At 36.3% G+C, this 26622-nt stretch overlaps 2 protein-coding genes across 4 annotated transcripts in view; both read right to left on the bottom strand.

Annotated features, from left to right (window-relative positions):
• Positions 1–7151: 7151 nt before the first annotated feature.
• ABHD10 (abhydrolase domain containing 10, depalmitoylase) lies at positions 7152–15008 on the bottom strand. Of its 3 annotated transcripts, none has more exons than XM_058186418.1 (5): positions 14855–15008; positions 12464–12647; positions 10793–10904; positions 9629–9766; positions 7152–7775 (listed from the first exon to the last, which is right to left on the bottom strand). In XM_058186418.1, the coding sequence occupies exons 1-5, from the start codon at positions 14952–14954 to the stop codon at positions 7440–7442; spliced, it is 870 nt and encodes a 289-aa protein (XP_058042401.1). In that variant the 5' UTR covers positions 14955–15008; the 3' UTR covers positions 7152–7439. The 3 variants fall into 3 exon arrangements, with proteins under 3 accessions (XP_058042401.1, XP_058042404.1, XP_058042402.1); XM_058186421.1 differs by having other exon boundaries at positions 14695–14996; XM_058186419.1 differs by lacking the exon at positions 9629–9766.
• Positions 15009–19937: 4929 nt separating this feature from the next.
• Positions 19938–26622, bottom strand: part of PHLDB2 (pleckstrin homology like domain family B member 2) — a 65039-nt gene continuing 58354 nt past the window's right edge. The window contains exons 17-19 of the mRNA XM_058185140.1: positions 25183–25402; positions 24087–24172; positions 19938–22559 (exon numbers count right to left, since the gene is read on the bottom strand). Coding sequence (XP_058041123.1) covers positions 22419–22559; positions 24087–24172; positions 25183–25402 — 447 coding nt within the window. The 3' untranslated portion in view covers positions 19938–22418. The remainder of the gene's footprint in view (positions 22560–24086; positions 24173–25182; positions 25403–26622) is intronic.

The raw sequence follows: 26622 nt of genomic DNA, 5'->3' as shown, positions 1-26622 counted from the left end.
AGCTTTGATTGTCCTTTTCTTTGAGGATGTTAAGTCAAGAATCTCTTGGAAAAGCTCAGGCTTTATTCAGGAATAATATAGCCTTTCTATGGAAGTCTTTTTGGATCGGCACCATGTCAGACAGAAAGTTGTTTTAAATATCCTTTTTATAAAACAAGCTTACAGAAAGAGTACTTTTTAATGTTAATTTTTGCCTGTCTGAAGATTTTTTTCTCCAGCAGAGAGGAAACTTATTTACCCAGTTACTTGCAAACAGCCAAGAGGTATTGTTCGTCACCAATAAAACTAGATAAGAATGCTGACATTTTCATCTCTCTCAGGGTCCATCCTTTTAATGTCATCAGAACACAAACTGTTTAGGCTGAAAAGCTAAGCACAGTTGCATAGTTGGAAGCTTGCATTTGAATAAATATACACCCTAGAATACCTTTTACTTTCAGTGTAAATTCTTCACAGTACGTATAACAAAAAAAGAACAGATTCCATCATGCTACTTTGGACATTTGGATAGTCAACATTTCTTCCCACGTTATCTTTCCCCCTTGTTATTGAGTTCTGATGCAAATAATGAGCTCACTGTTTTATATAAATCTCAGATTCCCCTGGACTTGAATACATGAAAAATTCAGTAGGTGACCTCATTTTCCTGTCAAGTCTTCTGTACTGTGCACTGATTTATTTTTATTTTTCAAAGGCTGAAATCTACTTCTCTTAGAGGTTGTCTCCCTGCATCCGGTATACTGTGGGTATTAGTGTCTGAGAAAAATGATTTTTAAAAAATTAAAATTTCCAATGAATATGGTCAATCAACTTGATTTTTATTTTTCTAGAACAGAAAACATTGAAACAATATTTATGATCCGTAATCAGTTTAAACAAAACACTAGAAACAAGATTTTAGCACATAGCTGTTTATTTGAATTCCTTTATAGCTTCCATGGCAACAACTACAGAAGCTAGAAGCTAGCTATTCAAAGATGGAAGGTTCTTAGGCAAATATTGTGCACCTATTCTATCTAGCCACATGCCATAGATATGTGCATGTTTTTTTTTAAAAAAGGAACCTGAAATATATACTGCTTATGGTCTTTCATTCCATGTTTTAATATACTTGAATAAAAATTAAACACATAATTGCAATGATTTATTCAAAATGGCATTCAGTACACATGGGCCCCCCTTAAAGAATTCTTTAATGATAAATTGCTAATATTTTGTCATTGTTTTTTCATTTTGTATAGAGCCAAAGGCAGCCATTCGGAACATTTCCCATGGGGCAGTGTCTTCTGTTTAGTAGACATACAGTATGGAGACAGTGCAAATAACAGATTGATTGATAACTCAGAGTTTATTAAAAAACTGAGCCTCTAACAAATCTTTAATATTTTTAGTATTTCAGTAAGACTAAAAGAATCCAGCATCTATTTGTTACATTCGGATACTATAGGTTAAGTACTAATAATACGTCTCTTCTAGCTCCACTTTTTGATGATTATCAAGAACCATGGTATTCTATGGATTTTTATTTATTTTTTATTTGGTTATTAAATTTATATGCCACCCATCTCACTACCCAAAGCAATAAGTTGCATATTAACATAACATAACATAACAGAGTTGGAAACGATCTTGGAGGTCTTCTAGTCCAACCCCCTGCCGAGGCAGGAAACCCTACACCATTTCAGACAAATGGCTATCCAACATTTTCTTAAAAATTTCCAGTGTTGGTGCATTCACAACTTCTGCAGGCAAGTTGTTCCACTTATTGATTGTTCTAACTGTCAGGAAATTTCTCTTTAGTTCTAAGTTGCTTCTCTCCTTGATTAGTTTCCACCTGCTTCTTGTTCTACCCTCAGGTGCTTTGGAGAATAGTTTGACTCCCTCTTCTTTGTGGCAACCCCTGAGATATTGGAACACTACTATCATGTCTCCCCTAGTCCTTCTTTTCATTAAACTAGACATACCGAGTTCCTGCAACCGTTCTTCATATGTTTTAGTCTCCAGTCCCCTATTCATCTTTGTTGCTCTTCTCTGCACTCTTTCTAGAGTCTCAACATCTTTTAACATCTTCTAACATCTATTATACAGGGTATTTCAGGGTAGCAGCTGACATATGATAGATAAGCTAATGGACCTTGGTTTCTACCTGTTGTGGTGAATAGTGAATAGATTAGTGCACATACACAGAAAAAAAATCATGAGATAAAATTCATTAGAGAGCAGAAATAAATTGATTCATAAAAATAAATATTTGAACAAAGTAAAATAAGATATAATGCACAATGTAGTAATTAACAAGCTATATATTAAGGTCCATTTAAGCTGGGTGGCTAATAAATTCAAATACAAAAATACCAATTTATTAAGCCTTATGTTATGGTATAATATAATGTACCATAATCCCACTCCAATATATGCACTATCTTACTATTTTAGAATGCAGCTGTTGAGGAGAAAGTGGTTGTTATATTTTAACCCTGATCACCCTTCCAATTTTGAGGTTGGTAGTAGCTTTTATGTGTGAACTTACTGAATTCTTTGTGCTTAAGGAAATCTACTGTAAGAATAGTCCTTGTTATTCTTGCAGAGATAACGGTGGAAAAGCTTTTTGGGGCATTATAACAGAATAATGTTTGAACAGTTGACTTGAGTCTGTTTGATACTTCCAGGGTGTTATAACCGCGTCATCTAGCAGTGTTTTCTAACAACCCTTGATGATAGATCAAAAGACCATCATTTTCACTGAGCTTGTTCCAAAATAGTGCTGGCCTGGATAAATGAAAAATGTCATATTCAGATGTCCAAACGAATTCTTTCTGACAGGATTTATATTTTTAAGTCTTGATTGAATTTGGACAGCTGATGGTGATTGTGAACTTCACAAGGAGAAAGGTGTTTTGAAACAAATTGTTTTCCAGTCATGCTTGGGGAATTTTTAATCTGATGAGAAATTCTAGGTATACCTGGTTGATCTCTGAAATATTAAATAGGCAAAGGTGCTAGTAGAATAAGCCAAATAGTTTCTCTCTGGCCTCAGATTTAGGATACCCAAAGGAATTTTGGCAGATAAACCAACATAATAAATACCTATTTACCAATGACTGAATGGGTAAAATCCAAGTTCTGAATGTACACTGTGATAATATGGATGGTGAATATCAGTACTTCTCTGTTCTTACTAAAACCATGCAATATAAAATATAAATATAAATATAAAATATAAAACCATGCAATAAAAGTTTAACTCATAGAATCATCTATTGCAATGTCCTTCCTGTTAAGGACTACTTCAGCTTCAATCACAACAATACAAGAGCAAACAATAGATTTAAACTTAATATTAACCGCTTCAATCTTGATTGCAGAAAATATGACTTCTGTAACAGATTTATTAATACTTGGAACACACTACCTAACTCTGTGGTCTTTTCTCAAAATCCCCAAAGTTTTAACCAAAAACTGTCTACTATTGACCTCACCCCATTCCTAAGAGGTCTGTAAGGGGCGTGCATAAGAGCACAAACGTGCCTACCGTTCCTGTCCTATTGTTTCCTTTCATTATATCCAACTAATATAGTTATTATATACTTATGCTTATATATATGCTTATATATTATATAGTTATTTTCATGCTTATGCTTATATCTACTGTTGTGACAAAATAAATAAATAAAATAAATAAATATTGAATTATGGCACTATTTAAGGTGATCCAGTCATTGATGAGGAATGAACAGCAAATTTATGCAGTCTTTATATAAGTTTATATTGTATGAGCAAGTTTACAAAAGGTTTTGTGGATAAATTTGTTCATATTCACTTAGAACTAGACACACATATAGGCAGGCACCAATGAGAAACATGGGCCAACATCTTGCATATGGGACTCTGCAAAACTTTCAAATTTGACAAGTTGGCAGTAATCATGTAATAGTAATAGTAATAATACATAGTATGAGCTCAGTAATAGTATGAGCTCAGTCTCCTAAGGGTTGGATTCTTCTCCCTCCTGGTTTCTTTCAGCTGCCACGGAGGAGACAATCTTGTGTTTCACTTGGGTCGGAATTTGAAAACTCCAATAAATGTAACTTGCTGATGAGCAAGAATAATTCACCAGAATTCATACTGTATACTCCAGGTGCTCCATTGTTGCCAGTAATTTTTAAGTACAATTCAAAGCAGGGGTAGGTTTCAAAAATTTTAGCAAGGGGTTCTCTGCTGGGTGAGCGTGGGCATGGTGGGCGTGGCCTAGTCGGCCTCCTGCACCACGATGGGGGGGGGGCTTTTTGCTCTCCCTGGGCTCTGGAGGTTTTCCTTGAGCCTCCAGGAGGGTGAAAATGGCTCTGGAGGCCTTCTGAAGGCTGCAAATGGGCCTGCTTCTGGCCTTCCGATAGGCCTGTTTTTCACCCTCCCCAAGCCTCCATGTGCGCCTTGCACTTACCAGCATCCAAAACGGGCCACACGTGGACTCCTGGTAGGGGCAGGAGGGGCCAGCCAGGAGTGGGATTTGGGGGCTCTCCAAACTGCACAGAATCTTAGCTAGAGGTTCTCCTGAACCCCTGTGAACACCGGGCAGCCACCCCTGATTCAAAGTATCAATCAATCAGTCCATTAAATCTTATTAATGTCATAGACCAGCATAAGAAAAATAACACAATTAGGAATTTTAAAAGTTAAAAAATATAAAATACATAAGGTTAAAACATTTTAAAAGCTAAAAATCAACAAAAATTAAAACTATAGGAGTTAAAGAATTAATGACAAGAAAGCACAAAAGTGTATATGGCTAATTAATCTATCATAATGCAAACTTTCTTAACAGGTTAATATTCATTAAGGCTGGTTTGAGATACAAATCACCGTGTGATTGGGATTTTGCATTCCTGGGTAGACATTGTTCATCTGGTGAAGACTGACTCTCTATCAGTGGGTAGATTTTTAAATATGATAGCTGCTACATATTTATTCTGTTGCTATGATTTAAAGTGTAACTTTTTTCATCCTAGAATGCTATGCTCTATTACTGATATAATTCTACATTTTTTAAAGTGTCTTTCAAAGTCTATAATTGGAGAGGTATAAGATTGGTTAAATAAGCAAATAAATGTCCCTAGTCACTTTCATACATCTTAGCGTTGATGTACAAAAAATAATTACAGCCATTTATTCAATTGTAACTATGAACACAACAAGATTTCAAAGGCCAACTCTCTGGCTCACTCAGCTGAAAGGAACATCCTTGGCCTTCAGGCATTTTTGCATTATATGAGTGTGTGCGCGTCTGTGTGTGTTTATGCATATAAAAAAAGGAAGACATCACTTGCTCTAGATTCTGCTTTCAAATTTACTACTCAACAGCCAAGATAGAACCAACGTCAAAATACTGAAATAATTAGATCTGTATAACATTAGTTTTATATTGCCCTCATTTCCTGCTAATGTTTGATTTCTGGAAAATAAGCTATTGGGACTTTGTTTTAAGCCAGATGGTTTTTTATAACAAATTTGAGACTGAAAGTCATTCCAGACCTATGTATTTCTCCTGTAAATACCTCATGATTAATTACTCATGGTGAATTTAGGTCCACTGCTTCCATACTACTGTCTAATTTTTGTGATTTAGAACATTTTACAATGTCATCTGCATTTCATATACTGGTCAAAGTCCTTTAAAAACTATGTGCTTAGGTAATTCTATTTGCAATAGTTAGCAACAAGATATCTACAGATTGCCATACACTTAGCTATTGAATATTTGAATCTTTAATTTCATGATCCATGTCACCTCAGTTTTGCAACCGAAATGGATTCAGTGTTTGCCTTGCAACATACAAAGTCAGCCATTAACAACAGGATGTTAGTAATTTACTAAACTCCTGCTGTTATGGTTGACTTTTAATGGTACCTGAATTTATTTTCTGTTCAACTAAGGAAAAACAATCCTACATATACATAGCTTTTGTAAGAAATAAAACTTCGAATAGCATTGCATCATGTTGAACAATGTTTCCTAGGAATGATCAGGTAAAGTTACAAGTATTATGCAGGTCAAAAGGTTTTATACAAAATAACTTTATTCTGATAGAATTGACTATTTATTAGAAAGCCCAAAGATACTTACCACTTGCAAATAATAAAATGGTTGCTCAATTTATGAAATACCGAAAAATTGGTGTTACAAACTTTAAAACTACCAGTAGAAGCAGTCCTAAACAGTTTGACCATTTGCAAATAAGGCATGTGTAAACATTAGTTTTATTCTCTATTCCAGCAGGTACCAACTTGTGTGAGTGGCGGGCCAGCTTGTATGCACATCCATGCGCAGCTCAACTTGCAGAAGTTGAGCTGCACGTGCATGTGCACACGTTCAGGGCTGCTGCTCTTATGGGCCGGTCCTGAATAGGCCACAGCCCAGTAATGGGCTGCAGCCGTGGGGTGGTGACCCCTGTTCTACATGACTCAGAATTCAACTTCTTACAAGAAATGCATTGTTGGCAATGATTAGGTAGTCTCACCCAGCAAGGGCATTCCAGTCCAAATTGGGACCACATCATACAGGAAAATAAATCTTAAAATCTTCTGTAATGTTAAATAATTATTAAATAATTAGCAAATACTAGTAAGATCATCAATGTGATCCTTTTCTCTTTTGCTTGGTTTTAATAAATAACACTTCGATGTTTTTGCAACATTTCCAGCACTATGCAGGCAATATATTTAGAAGAAAGCTTCACTGAAATCTATATAAATAATTCTGCTTAGGATGTAATGTTATCAAAGGCACTTGTGTTATTTAAAGTTACTTCTTCGATGCAAATTGTAACCAAAGTGTGTCATAAATTTCTATCCTGAAAAAAACAGTATTTCAAAGCAATCTGTCTTGAGTACAGTTAGAAATTGAGAACATAGAAATAAAAATTAATAATTTAAATTAATTCAATACAGAGCATACTTGCCCCTAGTTTTTAATATTTTCCAATACTAAAAAATACCTAAATTATATGTGTATACACATAAACATACATATGAAATAATTTCAGCTACAATTCTAACGTGCATAGACAACTTAATACTTCACAAATCAATTGGAAGAACAGTATCGTTTGTATTTAAGAAATAATAAGGAAAATAAGTCATGCTTCACCCAAAGATAAAAAGCATATTATTTATTGACATTAATATACCAGAGTACAAAATATTAGAAATGCATATTGCATAGTGATTATTACCACATAGTGATGTGGTAAAATGTGATTAACAGTAGCATTTCTTCACATTTTATTACTTGTGCAAATGCAGCATTAAAGAAATAACTGTATTTACAGAAAAAAAAAGAAATAATTTTAAAGCTCCAGGTTCTAGTTGACCAGTCACCCTTTTGAAATTATTTTTTTTCTCTTCTAGAACCATATGTAAATTTAGATACAACACAATTCACGTTAAGTACTTAGCTGCTCAATTAAATCTTCCACAGTATATACAATAACTTTGATATCATCTTTCTCTTTCATCCGATGTTGGCCAGATTTGCGGAGAATAATATCCACATCTCCACTGACAATATTCTCTGCAAGTTTCATAGAAATCTGCCATGGAATATCTTCATCCTTTAAACCATGGATAAGTCTTACAGGACACTTAATAGGTAGCGGACTGCTCAAGACACAGTGATTTTCTGCTTCCTGAATGAGTTCATATGGCACAGTGTAAAATCCTTCTTCACTGTGTTTGGTTGGGAGTTTCCATTCACCCTTTTCTTCTATTTCTTTTTTTGCCTAAGATGTTAAAACATGTGTAAGGTTGATATACTGGAAAGAAAGGCAAAAATGCAGGAATGGCACTCTATAAAGGATGGATGGTAACATTTTATAAATTAATGCTTTGAGACTCAGAAGCCAGCCTCCCAAGCAACCATTTTACAAAAGTACCCACAAAATGTTCTTAAAATTATTATACCTTGGCTGAAAATATACATTATCCATAGCACCTACTGAAGTTCCAAACAATATTGTAAACACACTCATGTACAATGCATGACAATCCTTTAGTCTGAATACTTCTTAGCATGAATAACTGATCAATTTCTCTTTCTGAAAGAGGATTGTGGTTCACAAATCTATCTATATATAATATTATCTCCCAGCAACTAAAGTCTTATTTAATTATATATTTGGCTGCTTATTTATTCCTTAATGTTTATAGCAAGAAAAATACAATGAAAATACATGCAAAGCAGGAAATAAACCAGTAATCAATTATTTCCCAAACAATTGGGAAATAGAACAGCTTTTTTTTCTAACATTTTCTGGAAGGCTAACAATAAGGGTGCCAATCTAATCTAGAGAGGAAGCATATACATAATATGGGGACTAAAACTGAAAAAAATTGCAAAAATGTGTGGTCCTTTTCACTTGCCTTTCACAGATTTGCATTAAATTATGCTATTGGGAATATTAGATTTCATCCTAATGTCTTGAATGGCTCTACTGCTCGTTTAAGGCTCACAGAAACATCCCTTCTTCAATTAAGTGTTCTATTCAAAAGCCATTGTGGCACAGTGGTTAGAATGCAGTATTGCAGGCTAATTCTGCCGAGTTCGAGTCTCACCGGTTCAAGACTGACAATCTCCCATCCTTCCAAGGTCGGTAAACTGAGGTCGGTAAACTGAGGACCCAGATTATTGGGGGAAATATGCTGACTCTAGAGAGGGCTGTAAAGTACTGTGAAGAGGTATATAAGTCTAAGTGCTATTGCTATTACATGGAACCAGCTTTTGTTCTGGTTTGTCAAGACAGCCAAAAGGGACATAGACAAACCTCCCAAATGATGGAACTAATATAAGAGAGAAGCCTTTTTGTTTCATTGGAGTCTACTTGTTGAAAAAAATAAGCAGATAATATTGCAGGGTGTTGCTCCAGGAACTATATCAAATTCTATCTATGAAGAGCAAGATTACATGGAATCTGAGAGCGTTATCACAAAAAGGTTCCACTAACTTCTTTCTGCTCAACATTTCCTAATAAGCTTTAGATCATCATGTTTTATCTTTTATTCACTGGCTTAGATTCTTCATTGACCTCACACCAATTCAATCCTTTGGGTCTTTACCTGAATCATACACAACGGAAAGTAAAGAATGATTGCAGTAAAAATGAAATTTTGTAGAAGAAGGGTGAAGCAACAGTTTTGGCCTATGTATTTCCAACTTGGTTTGTTGTGATAACTCTAAGTTACTTCAGTTAATTAAGTATTTTAAAAGGGGGCTTTTTAAAACATTACCACATATACTTTACATAATAAAAGACTATACTCTTCCTAATCCTCAATTAGTACTCGTGTTCCAGCTGACATCACAATTTATAGAATAGAACAGAATAGAATTTTTTATTGGCCAAGTGTGATTGGACACACAAGGAATTTGTCTTGGTGCATATGCTCTCAGTGTACATAAAAGAAAAGATATGTTCATCAAGGTACAACGTTTACAACACAAATGATGGTCAATATATCAATATAAATCATAAGGATTATAAATCATAAGGATTATCCCAGGTCTTTAACTAGGATTGTATATTCAAGAAACATCAGGGTACTTGCATTTGAATACCAGATCTATATTGGTACTTACCTCTACAGGAAGTTGTTGAAAAGTTGATACAATATGGTCTGCACCTACAGCTATTCCAACTAGTGCAGCTATTCTTTCTGGACGGGCAATTGCAGCATGAAGCATCAACCATCCACCCAAACTGGAACCAACTAAAATCTTAACATAAAAATATTAATAGCACTTTTGTTACATAAACAGCTCACAGATATATACATCAGTATACTTAATAAGATAAATGATAGAACTGCCCATTAAATATAAGTGTTATTGAACATGGAGCTGTACTGATTCACAGTATTTTATGTATCTCTTACTTTTAATAAGTCAATATACAGTAGGCCTGTTCATAGTACCATATAGTTTAAATAACCTTACTTTGGTTAAGTAAGTAAGTAAGGTTTGAATAACCTTACTTATTTTGACAATGCTAGTTTAACGAGATTTTGATTATGTGCCATCAAATCATTTTTGACTCCTAGTGACATACAAATAAATGTAACGAAAAAAAATAAAATTAACTCAAGACTACATGATTTCTTCACATAAGCAAAAATTGCATAGTACCATGATATTCATTCATTTATACTTGGCTCATTTGGAGATAAAGAATAGCACAGTAGTTAAACTGGAACTTGTATATCTGAGGCTCTTATCATTTAGCATAGTTTCAAACTTTTCTGACTGCGTTCTTAAAACAGTTTGATTTAAAAGGCAATTTTGTAGAGATAATAAGCAACAATACTAACACAGTAACCATCATCAATCAAAAGTTAAGTATATCAAAATATTTTACAAATCAAGACTATATTTGCCAGGATGACAGAGTGATCCAGGTTCAAGAGAAATAAAAGTGATCTGGATTGTACGAAAGTGCCTCCATTCCAGCGTCAGCAATTCCTTAAAGAATATGTCTCTCTTCCTAGGCTTATGTAAAAGCATTATTTGATTTGAAGGAATGTTAAAAAGTGCAATGAGTAAGCTTAGGCAAGTTCTGAACCATCTTTTCTCTTTTAAGCATGGATAGTTAAACAGTCTTTATACCTGCTTCTCTAAAACAGCAGCTACAGTATGAATATATTCATCTATTTTAAAAAAAGGAAAGAAGGCAGGCAGGCAGGCAGGCAGGCAGGCATTAAAAGTTGAATAAACATTATGCTTTGTTTAAAAATAAAGCTAGGCAACCTGTGGTCCCTCTGTGAGTTCATCCAGTACTGAAAGCACATCCTTCCGCCACTTTCCTAAAGTACACTCTTTTACACTGCCTTCTGAACTCCCACAGCCTCTGTAATCAAACCTGTGAATTAAAAAAAAAGAGTCCAAATAAAGCAGCACTCAATGGGGCTACCAATAGTTATCAAAATAAAGATGTTATAATTTCTGTTCATGCAAGAGTTGCAACAGAAATATTCTTGACAATTCTGATGCTTGGTACATATAGTACTTACAACTGAAGTGCATGTCTGATTATTCTTTCACCACTGTCTCAATACTATCAACCATATTATCTCTTGGAACATATGGTTGATATAGGGCAAGTTATTATGCAAGTTCCAGTCCTAGCTGGCTGAATACATTCTTACAGTGGTAATGTATGGCTTGACCTCTTGGCTGATTTTGTCAGGGCCCTAGTTTGCTCCTATGGTTTATATTATGTACAGAGATAATATGACATGTAAATGCTGGATTGTTTTAATATGCAAATGACACCTAAACTTTACACTTCTTTTACTAATATTAAAGAAGCTATAGAATCCTAAATCTAAATATGGATGAAGGACTAAATGCAGGTAAATATATGGAAACTCAGTTCTGTCAAAACAGAAACAGTTCTCAAGCAGATGAAGAATTTTACAAAAAAAGACGTATAACCACTTGCTCTGGAGTAGTGTTACTGAAGCTTCTTAGAATACTTAGATCCAGTACTAGAAGATTACATTTCATCAGTGACCAGGAATGCTTTATATAGCCTATGCCCTATGTCATATAATATATCTTTTGGGAGATAATTACAATAATTTATAATTTCTTATTTGGATTACTATGATGTGCTTCATGTTATGATATTTTGATATTTTTGCTTTGATATTTTTATTATATTCCATGATTTTATTATTATTCATTTCATTAATAATTATAGCTTCCCACTTCAACAGACTCTGGGTATCTCATAAAATCTAAAAATTAGTTAAAATAATGAATGCGGACAAAACAAAATAGCTTGGATCAAAAATAGCCATTAAAATACAGTGTGACAGCCCTTCCCTGCTGCCAAACACACTGGCCACGCAGCCAGTTTTTAAGGGCTTTTCAGCAGCTCAGGAGAGTGGATGCTATCTATATATCTATATATACCCTCCTATTCCACAAGGTGGGAGCAATAACAAAGAGGGCAAGCTTCCTAGGTTCCACAAAATGGCAGCAGAGAAAGGACTCGGGAGTTTGCTCACCCTGTCTAAATGTATCAAATGGCAGAAACAATGGGAGATGGTCCTTTGGATAACCAGGTCCTGGTTGATCCTGCCTTTATACTTCACTGTCATCATCACTAGAGTCTATTATATGCCACACTTTCCGTAATGGATAGGTTTGGATAAAGAACCCACATAGCAGAAAATAAAAGTTACCAGTTCCATTTTAGAGGGCTGTAATATTCTATATTAGTTTTTCCAATTTAATGATGGATTATCATGCTTGTGTTTTTAGCAGCATTGTTAATTTATATATAACATTAAGATACCCGACAGGCAGCAAATGGGATTTATAAATTTAACAACAAAGCAACATTTTAGAAAGTCATATATAAATTAGTTAATTACATATCACCAATCAATAGTAAGTTTTTTAAAAATATACCTTACAAAAGCATGACCAACTGATTTGCAGAAATCTTCTAATGCAAGTGCCTTTATACCATTCATATTTGAAAAAATACCAGGCAGGAAGACAACCCCTGGATTTCTGCCTTTCAACTTATTATAAGCTAGTTTGGGTTGATCAGGCCGATTAAGCAAACTGTGTGATGATTTCTGTTTACAACCTGAAAAAAAATAAGCAAACAATTCATATTTTAGTGACAGGATTAAAATAATTTTTATGCAAATAAAAAGAAACTGACACTGATTAAATTATTAAGGCTGAATTCACAACTTTTAGATATGGAGTCACTACATAAAGTTTGGGGCATGTTATAGGATCACAAACACTTTGAAATGACATGTTTGAATCTAGGAAATTTGAGTAAATGATTCTGATTTATAACCTTTTATTAATTTTATATGATGTTCAACTCCTAGTTTTACAATTTCCTTCTATTTCACTCTTTCACAAATCTCCACATGGTGTATTTGTGGGAAGAAATTCATGTCCTAATATCTGGCTTGAAATATGAATATATATTTATAAATATAAATATATATTTAAAAAATCTTTAAAAAGTTTGGAGGGAATTAAAATTACTTAACCAGCACCTTCCACTTATCACAGAAAGACAAACATCAGAGCTGTTTTGGTACACATCCTAACAAGTCACAAAATTAATCAAGTGTGGAATCTACCAAACAAACACTATGTAATAGATCTGTGAATGTCCAATAATCTTTTGCCAAAGACTAAAAGCTATCCAGCTCACAATAAAGATGTATTCCTTAATAAGTGAACCTTTACAGATTTACAGATTATAAATTTACTAGTCTACATAAAAACAGACACAATTCACAAACTTAAAAGTTTATTTATTTCAATAGTTGAGGCAAAAACAGCAATAAAAATTATATTTTTATGAAACCATGATTTAATTTTTTTAACACTGAACATGCAAGGATGGAATTATAATTTCAGATGAGAAAATAAACAGTCTTTTGTAATAGTTTTACAATGTACTTGTAAACTATTTTCCAAGGTTGCAGGGTGTTACAGGGGAAGGGATACTGATAGTGACTCATAATTGCTCTTTCCAACTTCAACCTTCTTCCATCTCTTCTGAAAATACAAATCATCTGACCACCTTCAGCAAGTGTGACTTCACTAACTGGCTATTCTGAATATTGCAGCCAAATACATCTGAAAGCCCAATAAACAGGCTTACAGCACTCAGAATGTATGTATTTCTGATTTTTGCTGTTAATGAAAAAATAGCGCAGGTAGACTCAGACTTACAATAACTGCACTACGTAATTCAGCATTATTCATGTACGGCGGCAGCATCAGTAGTGGGTTCCAAAATTTTTTACCCAGAGGTGGGTTTCAGCAGGTTCTGTGGGTGTGGCTTGGTGGGTGTGGCATGGTTTAGTGGGTGTGGTTTGGTGGGCGTGGCAAGGGAAGGATACTGTAAAATCTCCATTTCCACCCCACTCTGGAGGAAGAATACTGTAAAATCTTCATTCCCACCCCACCAGGGGAAGGTTACTGCAAAATCCCCAATCAGCTGGGACTTGGGAGGCAGAGAATAGATGGGGGTGGGGGCAGTCAGAATTTTTACTACCGGTTCTCTGAACGACCCAGAATTTCTGCTACTGGTTCTCCAGAACTGGTCAGAACCTGCTGAAACCCACCTCTGGGCAGCATGTCTATATAATACGTTATACACACACAAAAATAGCACTCTTATTCAATCTTGAATCTAACATGTTCAATCTTGAAGAGTCCACGCAATGAAAGGGGATAAAAAGAGAATTTAGACTCAATTGAAAGAACTTAGCAAAACGAAGCTCAATTTCAAAAAAAATCTGTGATTTTTTTGGGGGGAAGCCACTATGAATAGAATGGAATAGAATTCTGATTTGGCCAAGTGTGGTTGGACACACAAGGAATTTGTCTTGGTGCATATGCTCTCAGACTACATAAAAGAAAAGATACATTCGTCAAGGTGCAACACTTAATGATAGTCATAGAAAAACAGTCAATATAAATCTTAAGGATATCAGCAACAAGGTTACAGTCATACAGTTATAACTGGGAGGAGATGGGTGATAGCAATGGTGAGAAGATTAATAGTAGTGCAGACTTAGTAAGAGAATAAAGTAATAGTAAAATAAAGTAACAGGCTTATGACAAAAGAAAAATAGGATATATTAAAAGACACGTGCATTTTCGTTCAGGTTCTAATCTGGCATCAATCGAATCCCGATCTGAATTACAAATTAGCGCAGGTGGAGGCGTCTCCTCGATCCCTTTTCCTCTATTCGGTCAGCGGGGCGAAGCAGGATCTGAAGGACAGGCCACTAGCCTCACCCACTCCGCACTTACCCAGCAACTGAGGGAAGCCTAAGCCTGTCCTACGGGCGAGAGGTGAAACCCATTTCTGCTTCCCCCGCGAAAATACTCTCGTAACGCCCGCTACTGCCATATCCCTCCTGCCCGACGACGGAACTGGCACACGCCTTTTCCTTCGGCTGCTTTGCCAGTGACAGAGCATGCGCAGAAGGAGGGAAGAGGACGCGTCAATTAGGCGCGCTCAGGCGCCAACTCGGTACCGCTCTTGCTATAGAACAACGAAAACCGCTTTTATCTCTATGAGATGTATCTCTATGAGATACAATAGAGCTCCAAGCCTGGTTTCTCTGCGGTAGATCTTCCAAGTGAGAGATTTATACATTTACACTGACAAGTCTGTTCTTTGCAAATTTTACCGGTGGATTGGTTGTTTACTTTAGAATTTTTTTCCTGTTTTTTTTTTAAATAGCTGACAACTGAACACCAAGGACCCCCCTCATTTATACATTCATCTGATGAAGCGCGCTTTGAGAACTGGGTTTAAAAACTAGTCTGAAGACCGTGATCGATGTTAGTCGGATGCTTTGAAAATGTTAATAAAACAAAATGATATGAAATGCGTCACTAATACATACATTATTAACTTGTGTTAGTCTGTAGCAGGGGTGTCCAACCTTGGTAACTTTAAGCCTGGTGGACTTCAACTCCCAGAATGCCCCAGCCAGCATTCGGGCATGGGGAATTCTGGGAGTTGAAGTCCACCAGGCTTAAAGTCACCAAGGTTGGAGACCCCTGGTCTACAGTATAGAGGCAAAAGAATCAGAAGTCTGATGACACTTTTTTCAACTAGCAATTTTTTTTTTAATTTGAATTTATATCCCACCCTTCTCCGAAGACTCAGGGCGGCTTACATTGTGTTAAGCAATAGTCTCATCCATTTGTATATTATATACAAAGTCAAGTTTTATTACCCCCAACAATCTGGGTCCTCATTTTACCTACCTTATAAAGGATGGAAGGCTGAGTCAACCTTGGGCCTGGTGGGACTTGAACTTGCAGTAATTGCAAGCAGCTGTGTTAATAACAGACTGCATTAGCTTGTTGAGCCACCAGAGGCATTTCATTTCATTAGAGCATTTCAATAGTCCAGGACTAGTGACTGTTTTTGAATAAGAGGTTGTTGAACTCACATGCATCAGTTGATTCGGGCAATTCCAAAAAGTTTCAACAGTGGATTATGTAAAAAAACCCACTGATTATTGATAAGGTAGTTGTAACGTCTGTCACTTGTAATCTGCATAACTACCCACTCAAGCCACTCGATGCATTTAATGAACTGCAATTTCACATGAACTTTAACAAACTTTGTTAGTTGGAAAAAGTGCTATCTGACTCCTGTTTCATGGTTATTTATAAGAATAATTTCTTAAATTGCCAGAGATACAGATGTTACATTATATCATGTCCCTTTTTATAAAGGATTTGCCTGATGCTTAAGCCCCTCACCCCACTTCCTCTGTTGATGGAGGGAAATTCTCTATTTTTACCCAGTGCATATCTTATGTGAAAGCCAGTAAGGTGGCAAGAAAGAAACTGCAAAAGTGGTTAGAATGCAGTACTGCAAGGCTAACTCATTGCACACTCCAGAAGTTCAAATCTGTTCAAGGCTGACTCAGCCTTCTATCCTTCCGAGGTTGCAAAAATGAGGATGCAGATTGTTGGGGGCAATATGCTGACTCTGTAAACTGTTTAGAGGGTTGTAAAGCATTACGAAATAGTATATAAGTCTAAGTGCTTATATTTTGGAAGTGGTGCGGTGGCCTAGGGATGGAGCTCTTGCCTCACTATCAGGGGGCTATAAGTTTGATCCAGCTATTTCTCTCTCTGGCCACAATGAGAACATATCTGCTGAACAAAACTCTTTATTGGCGACAGGAAGGGCATCCAGCCAGTAAACACTCAGCTCCAGTCAGTTGCCCAAACTCCACCCTGCAAGGGATTATGGGATCGTTAAAAGATGATAATGATATAAGTGCTATTGCTTATATGTCTCAGGTCCCAGTTGGGTAAAATGACCAGATTTCAGCGATGGCAAAGCGGGACACCATTGACTTGGGGGGGGGGGCTGCGCATGCGTGCTGAGTCTTGCCACCTGCCTGAAGGAGGAGGAGCGGCTGCTGCTTCTCCGCTCTTCCAGGCACGCTCGGCTCTCCTCTCGGTTCTTCCAGGCAGGCTCGGCTCTCCTCGGCTCTCCTCTCAGCTCTTCTCTTCCTCTCGGATGAAGTCAAGCGGCATCTCTCCTCCCTCTCGCGCCCCCTTCTCCGCCACTCCCCCTTCTCTGCCTTCTCCTCTTGCGTTGCCGCCTCCCATTTTCAGAATGGGAGTGAAACAACAAAAAAATCGGGACTTTTTGGAATTGCTGCGGGACGCGGGACAAATTATTAAAAAGCGGGACTGTCCCGCCAAAAGCGGGACGTCTGGTCACTATACAGTTGGGTGGACCTTAGATTAGTCATTTTCAGCCCTGGGAAGGAAGCAATGGCAAAGCACTTTCGAAAAACTTGGCTGAGAAAACGGCAAGGACTTGTCTGGGCAGTCTCTGAAAATTGGACATGATTGAAGGAGGGGGAAAAAATCTGGTGTGATGTTGACCACTTGGAGGCAACATGAGTCATTTCATCCTTTACTGAGACTTTTCAGTCATAGGCAGCCAGATGTTATTCTGTGGGGCTCAATCATTCTGGCATGAGTTAAACTCATAAATCTCTACAATTTAGATAACATATACAGTACATTAGTTTTCAGAGATCTTTAAGTCTTAGTACTCAAAAAGGAACTTTTTTGGGGTAATTGGCAAAAAAATATATATTGAATTTAAGGAATGTACTCAAGGTATCAGTTTGTATCTATATCTAAAGTTGCTATTCTCTAAAAATGATGTATTAGTGCTAAATAATCCAATTTAATGATACATTTAACAACTGAATCAGTGGTGAAATCTAAATTTCTTTCCTTAAATTTCTATGGGTGTGGCTTGGTGGGGGTGTCATGTGGCTGGGTGGGTATGGCTATGTGACTGGGGATCAAAAGACAGAAACTCACTACCAATGTCCTACTGAAGCAGGGTTGGACTAGATCAGGGGTCTCCAACCTTGGTCTCTTTAAGACTTGTGAACTTCAATTCCCAGAGTTCCTCAGCCAGCAAAGCTGGCTGAGGGACTCTGGGAGTTGAAGTCCACAAGTCTTAAAGGGACCAAGGTTGGAGACCCCTGGACTAGATGACCTCCAGGTCCCTTAGAGTCCTGGATTATCCTCTGAAGCTACGTTTAGTGCCAGATTTGTAGTCCTTCCTTCCTCTCCTTTTTCCTCCCTCCCTCCCTCCCTCCTTTCTTTCTCTCTCTCTCTCTCTCAAACGAACCCCCACGTCCACCCCCATTTTTGGCCTAGCTGGCTTCAGCTTTTTTACCTTTTAAAAAATGCTTTTAAAAGTTAAAAAAAAAAACTCAGTTGGTCATGGGGGCAGGCAGGGATTTTTGCTACTGGTTCTCCGAACCACCTGCCACCATTGCTACTGGACCTGCTGATCTGGTCCGAATTGGGAGCATTTCACCCCTGAACTGAATTAATTTTGTAAAGATAAGGTTCCCCTTGCACATATGTGCTAGTTGATCCCGACTCTAGGGGGCAGTGTTCATCTCCGTTTCAAAGCCGAAGAGCCAGCACTGTCCAAAGACATCTCCGTGGTCATGTGGCCGCCATGACTAAACGCCAAAGGCACATAGAACACTGTTACCATCCTACTAAAGGTGGTCTCTATTTTTCTACTTGCATTTTTTACGTGCTTTCGAACTGCTAGGTTGGCAGAAGTTTTAATTTTGTACATATTTTTAATTTTTTTGTGTGGATTTTCATATTTTGTTTTTTTCACTGTATTATACTATTCAATGTATGTGTTCTGTCCCCTCCCGGCCTCAGCCACACGAGCTGGCTAAACGAGCCAGTAATTGAGTTCACGGCTGCTATCAGTCCTGGCAGGGGATCTGCAGCTGCCTGCCAAAGTCTCCTTTTTATCTTGGGCTTGCCTGGAAGTCAGCAGTCCAGGCAGAATGTTCAGCTCAATTCTCCAAGAGTCAAAGAGTTCAGCTCACTTCTCCCCGAGTCAAATAGTTCAGCTCAATTTTTGCTTGTCACGGAGCAGAAGAGCAGCCAGTGCTGCTATTATACTCTGTGAGGTGTGGCTCCGTGACTTCCTAGGCCTGCCCCACCCCTGCTTCTGTTGTTCCACCTCTCCTGCCTATGAAAACTAGGGTCCAGCCAGGCCTGATTGCCATCAGCCAGGTCTGGAGGCGTGGCCTGGGGGGGGAAGAATCAGGGGATGGAGGCCTCGTTATCTCCTCCACCTGGCCTGCCTCTGGCTCCTGGAGCTGAGCCAGATAAGCCGGTGTTCCAGAGGTAAGTCCTGATGGCCCTTCCCCCTCACTTTCTGAGTCACTTTATGGCAGGGGGCCCGGCTCGGGGGGCGCAGACACAACAGTATGTCTTCTTATATTTTATTATCTTAGCAGTAAACATTTTTAGAAAGAAACCTATTCTAATCTGGCTGAATTGGTGCACTTAAACAATGTTGTCTATTGGAAGTGTGCCTTTTCTGTAACAATGGCTGCTCTCTGGAATGAGCTTCCTCCAAGATGCCAACAACCCCCATCCTACCAGTATTTGGAAGGGCCTTGAAGGCTGTTTACCTACCCCTTTTCTTTTTTTACTTTGTCCCTATTATGAATTTTCTGCCATCTTCGTTAGTTTTGTTTTGTGATAATTTTGTCTTTTTTTCTGTTGTTTTTAAAGAACTCTGAGTCACTCAAGAGTTGGGGTGCATATAAATTTAATAAGTTTTTACTATATACAATAAAGTATTTAATAAAAGCCAACTTTAAATGAGACCAGATGGCAGTGCACCTTCAACTAACCTAAAGTGGTTCAACTGCTTTTATTATCATAGATATGTAGGATTGAACTGCTCATTAATAACTGCATTAACAGCTACAGTGAATCTCAAATCTCTAGCACTTTATATCAATTAGGTTTCCAGAAAATTATTGAGAAATCAGACACAGAATTTGAAAATGTTTTTAACATTTATTTAAATGTTGCCATTACAACATGCAAGATACAAAAAAATAGAAAACCTGTAAAATTTATATAGAAGTAAAATTAAAATATTCATTAGAAACATTGAAACCAATGGCATTAATTTCTGGAATTTATCTTCTAAAATTGGTGAAGCAAAATTTTCAAACTCCTTCAGAAGACACAAATTAAGTTTTTCATTTGTTTTTCTTTTTTCTTTTCTTTTTTTTTTAGTGGGATTTAGATGAATTGTGTCTAGAACAAAATTTTGGAACCAATCCACCTTGCTACAAACTTAATTTCGATAGATTTCAATGGGCTTACTTTAATATGATTAAGTCTGAATTAAACTTAACGCCTTTTTCTCTGGTTAACAAAAACACGAGTAAATACCAGTAAGTTAAATAATTTATATTACACAGTGTATATACAATGAAAGTTTAATACTTCTTTATTTATTTGTGTTGAATTAAAAGAAAACAACTTTAAGCCCTGATTCAACAATTTAAATGCAATTTTCTATGTGATTTTTCATGTAAATGCATCTGAAGATATGTGGCATCTCCAAACTACTGTAATCATGCTACTTGGCGTCACACACGATACTAAATTCAGTATATTTCATTAACTATTTCTGAAAGTGGCTTATTTATAATTTCCTTAAGGAGATTTAAGATTTTTAGTTTAGTGCACTGAAAATATGGCATGTATAAGATCAAAATATTAAAAGACAACATCAAATACAAGCATGATTCAAAATCCAAATGTCCTCTGAATACAGTACATAAAGACCATAAGATTATTTTAAAAGAAATGATCTTTAAGGAAAATATAATCTTAAGAACATAACATGGTGATCCCTTGAATGCATAATTTTTTTTAAACTTGGTATGGCAAGTGCTAGATATAGGCTTCAGACCATCAATTAATTGACCCATAGTCTGGAATCCATAAGATTTAGTGATTTAGCCCAATATCCCCTCTGAGAACAGTTCGGTAAGATCTCAAGATCTTACTACCTTTCTTATAATCAGCACTAAATAATTTTTTGATCAGAGGTGCCTGAGCTTGATTCTGGAAGTATCTACATAATTGCTCTGTTACCGAGTTATGGTCCCCATATCATTTCTTGGAACAGAAGGACTGTACTGCACTTTATGCAAGAGACATGCTGCTATAGTTTCTGTGAAACAATTTTTTCTATGTTAATAACATAAAGAGTGATCTAGAATATGAAATCTGAAGCATAGCACTAAAATGAACATGTAATGGAACTTTTGCAATTTTGTTTATGATGCAAAATAAGTTTCCGTGGCTTCTATTCAGACATCTATCAAACTAACTGCAAAATATGTCTGTGTGCCAAAAAGAAATGCTTCATCATCAACGGAAATATAATTCAGAAAAGATTTGAAGACTTTTCTTCATGACTGATCTTAAGAATGGTATATCCTAAGAAATTCTTCATTCTAGTTTATAAACCAATTTAGGCTTGAAGAATATTAAACTACATTCAAATATTTATTTTATATGGAAAAGTTTTGAATGCTTGTTCCAAAGGCTTGTAATTTTATGCACAAAAACCATGTTATTTGGGGAGGTCCTTACATGGTTATGACTTTTTAATTATGGTTCTTAATTCTACTACACTGTAACTGATGAAGGAATACTCTTGTAAAGAAGTTGTAATTTGTTAAGAAAATAAGACATGATTGCTTACTATAGATTTTTATCTGATTGTGTCCTCTAAAAAGAAAGCTAAAATACCTAAAGATATCATTTTTGTTAACATTCAAAATAACATCCAGCATTTCAAAAATACAGATAGAAAGATTTTAAAACACTAGCATATATAAAAGAATTTAAAAGTTGTTCTATTACATAAAATTAAATCTCAACACAGGGGGTATGAATCTTTGGTTGTGTTTTAAGACAAAAAACACTGCAAACAGTAGTTTACATTTTGCTATAAAATACTTGAAAGGAAAAGAACATAAAATTATTCATAAACCCTGTACATTAAATATAGAGGCATCGTATCTTTCTCTTTCACTTTCATAATACAAAATACTATACTTAAAAGCATATCAACACCGTTAATTTAATGACATTTTTTTCCATAAGGAAAATTCTGCACGGTAGAATTTGTAAGAAAATGCCACAGAAATTGGCTTATGGCTATCCGGTTATTCATTTTTGGAGGGTTCTTATCTTTTAAGTAGAGGTGGTTTTATCTGTTATGTCAACATCTAATGAATCTAATACATAACAAAATAAAGTCAGTCGCACCAGAATTTCATGTTCCCTTACATATGATGCATTTTCTTGTGAGATACAAGATTAGGTCTAGTAATAGAATTTTATACAAGTATATATGACTTTTCAAATATGACCATATATGGCTTTCCACCTCACAAACACAGCTATTATTGCATTATGCCCTATTGTTGAAACTTTGCACTACATTTAACTACAACATGAAATGTGTGTAACCTTCTGCTCCTGTAACTATTACATCCATCCATATTCGCATAGCTTCCGGTGATGGGGCCACCATATAATATATTCTGTCATGGGTTTTAACACTGAAGGTAAGCAATGGATTAGGACTCTGGAAAGAAAGTAGAAGTTTATATGGTATATTATACATTCTGAAACAGATAGAAATCTAATATTAAATATTACATTTTTACTCTTTTTCCTGCACAGTTGTGAAATAGAATGTAGCTGAGTTTAAATATAAATTGAGTGCATAATTTTATATGCCATTTTCATTACTAGTTATTGATTTAGTTAAAATAAACATTTATTTTAATCCCGGCTCTGCCCTCTTAGGAATGTGGCTATTGGCAGTCAATAAACACATTTTCTGTCTCACATACAGAGATACACACAAATACAAATAGATGTGACATATAATCCGTCATATAAACATTACCCTACACTATTTGTATTGTTTATCTGTATAACTTTTCTTTCTGTTATACAGATAAACTAACTGTAATTTTGTGAGAGACTGATTTAAAATCAAAACTTTCTTATTTTGGGTAAAAAAGAGAATATATTCCAACATTAGTAGTTACGTGGGCTGGGAATTGTAGTTCTGCAAAACCTAGAAGTTGTGCAAATTTTATACATTTTAGGTTCCAAACTAGGATTTTGAACAGATTCCAGATGAAAACATAATACTTTTCCAGTGTGGATGAACCTATGATGTATGTGTCGCAGTTGACATGCCATGCCATTTTTGATGACATGCCAGGCCTTCTAATCCTCCAGAAGATCTGCGAGAGATCCTTGCTCTCCCACAACCTCTAATGCATTTCTAAATTGTGCACACATTGTTGCACAATTTTCTGATGCTCCAGAGGCTCCTTGAGAATGGGCCTTCTCGCATGACTTCCAGAAGTTCCAGAGAAGACAGTATGAGAAAGAAGAGCCTGGGGAGGGGATGCAGAGATGCCCCTTTTGTCCAGGGTGGGGGTGGGAATAGGGTGTGTGTGATACACCAGTCAAGTCAGATTATATATTTTCTAAAGTTTTGATATGCTGTGCCCAACCAGTTTGCCATCACTGCATATTTTTGTAGTGGAATACTAGTTCTCTATTGTAATGCATTTATTGTATTAGCTGGAAAATTCTCTATGTAGGTAGGGAAGCAAAGAAACTAGCACAAAACCATGATCTCTATAAACTGTCAAAATCAGAATGTGCATAGGATCTATAGTCTCATTAAGTTTTTTGAATTTAGTTTCCTCAGTTTCTACTGAAACTGAGGAAACTAAATTCTGATCTTCAGTCATTTCATTACCGTAAAAAAACTTATAAATGTGGATTCTAAACAACCTAAGCATAATCATGTGAGTTTCATCCATGTAACATTTATTTGTAAATTAATTTTAATTAATGACAAGAAAGTAATGATATTTAACATTTCTTAGTATCTGGATAGTACATTTCGTTTCAAACAATTTATTAATTTCCCTCTATTTTCCCTTATAGTTTCATATTCTGTTCTTCAAGCCATCAGTTTTTTACTATTAAGTGGCCTTTTCTATTATTATCTATATAATAATTAGTGTCTACTTCATCTAAACATTAAAAATATGTGCTAAGCAAGATATGCATCTTTTCTTACCTTGCAAGCATTCTTTAAATGATCATAATAAACTTCTTCAATGGCTTGGAAATAAATTACTCCTTTTAATTTAGTTTCATGTTTGTCTAGAGTAAAATAAAAAATTGGGTTGAAATAAAGCCAGCATAGAGATTACAGATTAAGACCTCTACTTAATTTAAAATAAATTGGTGTTTTACTTGGGTATCAGTTTGGTTTACAATACATTAACACATCAGAATATGAACAAGGCATACTCCTAATAAAGTACAGTATTTCTTATCTGGAACATTTACTTTACGTTTTAAAATCAATCTAACACTCAATCAACTAATCAATGTATAAGTCAGTTTGTCAGTCTGTAGTTGGTTCCCAAAATTATTGACCATTTGGTACACAACTTTTTTAAATTTCTCTACCTCAAATCTAAAAACTTTTAGCTATGGTTTGAAATAGATTGCTGATGGTAGAACAAAAGTTGGAGAAGGCCATTATTACTCTCTCAAGAGAGACAACACAGGAATCATCACATTGTGATTGTGTGAATCATCACACAAATTGTATTTTTTTAGGCTCCACTTGCCTTTGCATTCCTTGCTGTTAAGCCTCCATTTGTCTCCTTGCCAATCTTATGGTTTGCTATAATATCAACTAATATAAACTACACAGTGCAGGATAGTCAATTACAGAAAACAAGAATAAAAAAAATCAACTTTTGGCTTTTTCAAGTTGAACTTGAAATCGTCCTAATTTTCTAGCCAAAAACATGTATATGATTCCAAATACTGACGACTTGTACCAAAAATATCTTAGAAAACAGTAAGTGACCAGGACCTTAATTTGAAGAATACTAATTCATAGCTTATCCAAATAAGCTCACCAGTTTTGATTCCATCTATGCACACAGTTATACTGGGCATTTCCCTCCCCAGTTCCAGCCTATGAGGAAAAAACACTCATTCTAACTTTTAACTTCATTCCAAAATGTAAACATACAAGACTGGTAAGCAATAAGATAAATATTTTTAAGTTACAAAAAATAATAGAATATATGAATTTAATAATCTTAGTACAGCAACAGGAAGAATGCCATGTCGAAACTAAGACCATAACTCACCTGCATAATAAGAAAATGTTCTCTTGTTTCTATCAAAAACAAACCATCGTTTTTTCCAGGTTTTAATTTTCCCTCCCATCTTAACAAGAAAGCCTCTGCAAGTCTTCTCAGTGAGTGAGACATGGTAACAAGTCTCTATATTATGGCCAGCTGTCTCTATGTGGCCGCGCAAATCAAAATCTTCCTTTCTGACTGGCAAATAACGGGTCAGGGGACGAGACTAAAACAAAGATAAAATTAATACTGATATTAATATTTTTCTGTTCTCATTACAATTAATCCACTTTTTTCAATGCATGGCATTACAATTCTTCCCTTTTAGGATAAGAAATGTTATGCAAAGAAAATGTTATGTAGAAAAAAAGATGGGTGTTCTTAAAAACACAATTTCAACTGCATTCAACTTAGGTTTCTCCTGACATCTCCCCTTCATATTTCATATAACAAAATGAGAAGTATGGTCTATAGCAGTGTTGGCAAACCTATGGCACAAGTGTCGGAAGCAGCACGCAAAACCGTCCTGCAACAAATGCGCGACCTCGCCGGCTCCTCTTCACGTTCCTGTGTTCAAATGCACGCCGGTAAGCTGGTTGTTGCGCGCAGGTGCTAGGGGATCCCAAAAGAGCGTTGGTCCATTGCGCATGCACGAGCTGGCAGCCGACCTTCCGGGTTGGCGTCGCGCACATGCGCAATGGACTGCCGCTCTTCCGGGTCTGCTGGCACTGTGCGCGCGATGACCAGCTGACCGGTGTGCGTTTGAGCCACTTCTGGCACGCAGGCCAGCACGTGAGAACGCCAAAGGTTCGCCAACACTGGTCTATAGCCATGATGGCGAACCTATGGCATCAGTGGGACCGGAAGTTGGCAAATGGGCTGTTTTCTGCCTCCGGTGATGGGGTGGTGAAGGCTGTTTTCACCCTCCCCATGCTCCTAGAAAGGCTACGGAGCCTGGGGGAAGAGAAAAACAGGCCTACCAAGCCCACCGTGTGCCAGGAGTGGTGGGGAGGGCAGGTCATGCGCATATGCATAGAATTATGAGTGTGGGCATGCGTGCGCATGACCTCCTCCCCCACTCCTAGCATGCGATGACCATCACTGGTCTATAGAAAGTCATTTTAGCTTATTTTAATAAAAGTACAATCCTTACAACAGGCAAAACATTATTCACTAATTTATTGCCTACATTTGCACATTTATAAAAAAAAATCCATTTCCTCATCTTTTCAGAGTAAAAATCATCTATTTGCCCTACATTTTCATTACTTGTATATAACTTGCAATGTTATCTTCACTTTTTAATAAAAAATAGCTATGCTGGTCTTTGATAAGTTTGATAAGTGTAGACTTGTACCAAGGTCTTTCTAATCTTGGTCCAACAAAATGATCTATTAATATAAATGAACTTCTCTTCCTTTCAAACAGCTGTATTTTCTCTATTTC

This window comes from Ahaetulla prasina, chromosome 5, assembly GCF_028640845.1.
Source record: "Ahaetulla prasina isolate Xishuangbanna chromosome 5, ASM2864084v1, whole genome shotgun sequence".
NCBI classification, from domain to species: Eukaryota; Metazoa; Chordata; class Lepidosauria; order Squamata; family Colubridae; genus Ahaetulla; species Ahaetulla prasina.
The sequence above is the reverse complement of the archived record's forward strand: the minus strand, read 5'-3'. Positions and strand labels throughout refer to the sequence as shown.

Excerpts from the sequence above, each read along its gene's own strand:
- ABHD10 (XM_058186418.1), bottom strand. The coding sequence starts at position 14,954 with ATGGCAGTAGCGGGCGTTACGAGAGTATTTTCGCGGGGGAAGCAGAAA. Across the intron at positions 12,648-14,854 it reads AGGCTTCCCTCAGTTGCTGG|GTTGTAAACAGAAATCATCA; the intron begins GTAAGTGCGGAG and ends ATTTTTTTTCAG. Across the intron at positions 9,767-10,792 it reads AACTCACAGAGGGACCACAG|ATTTTAGTTGGTTCCAGTTT; the intron begins GTTGCCTAGCTT and ends TTTTATGTTAAG.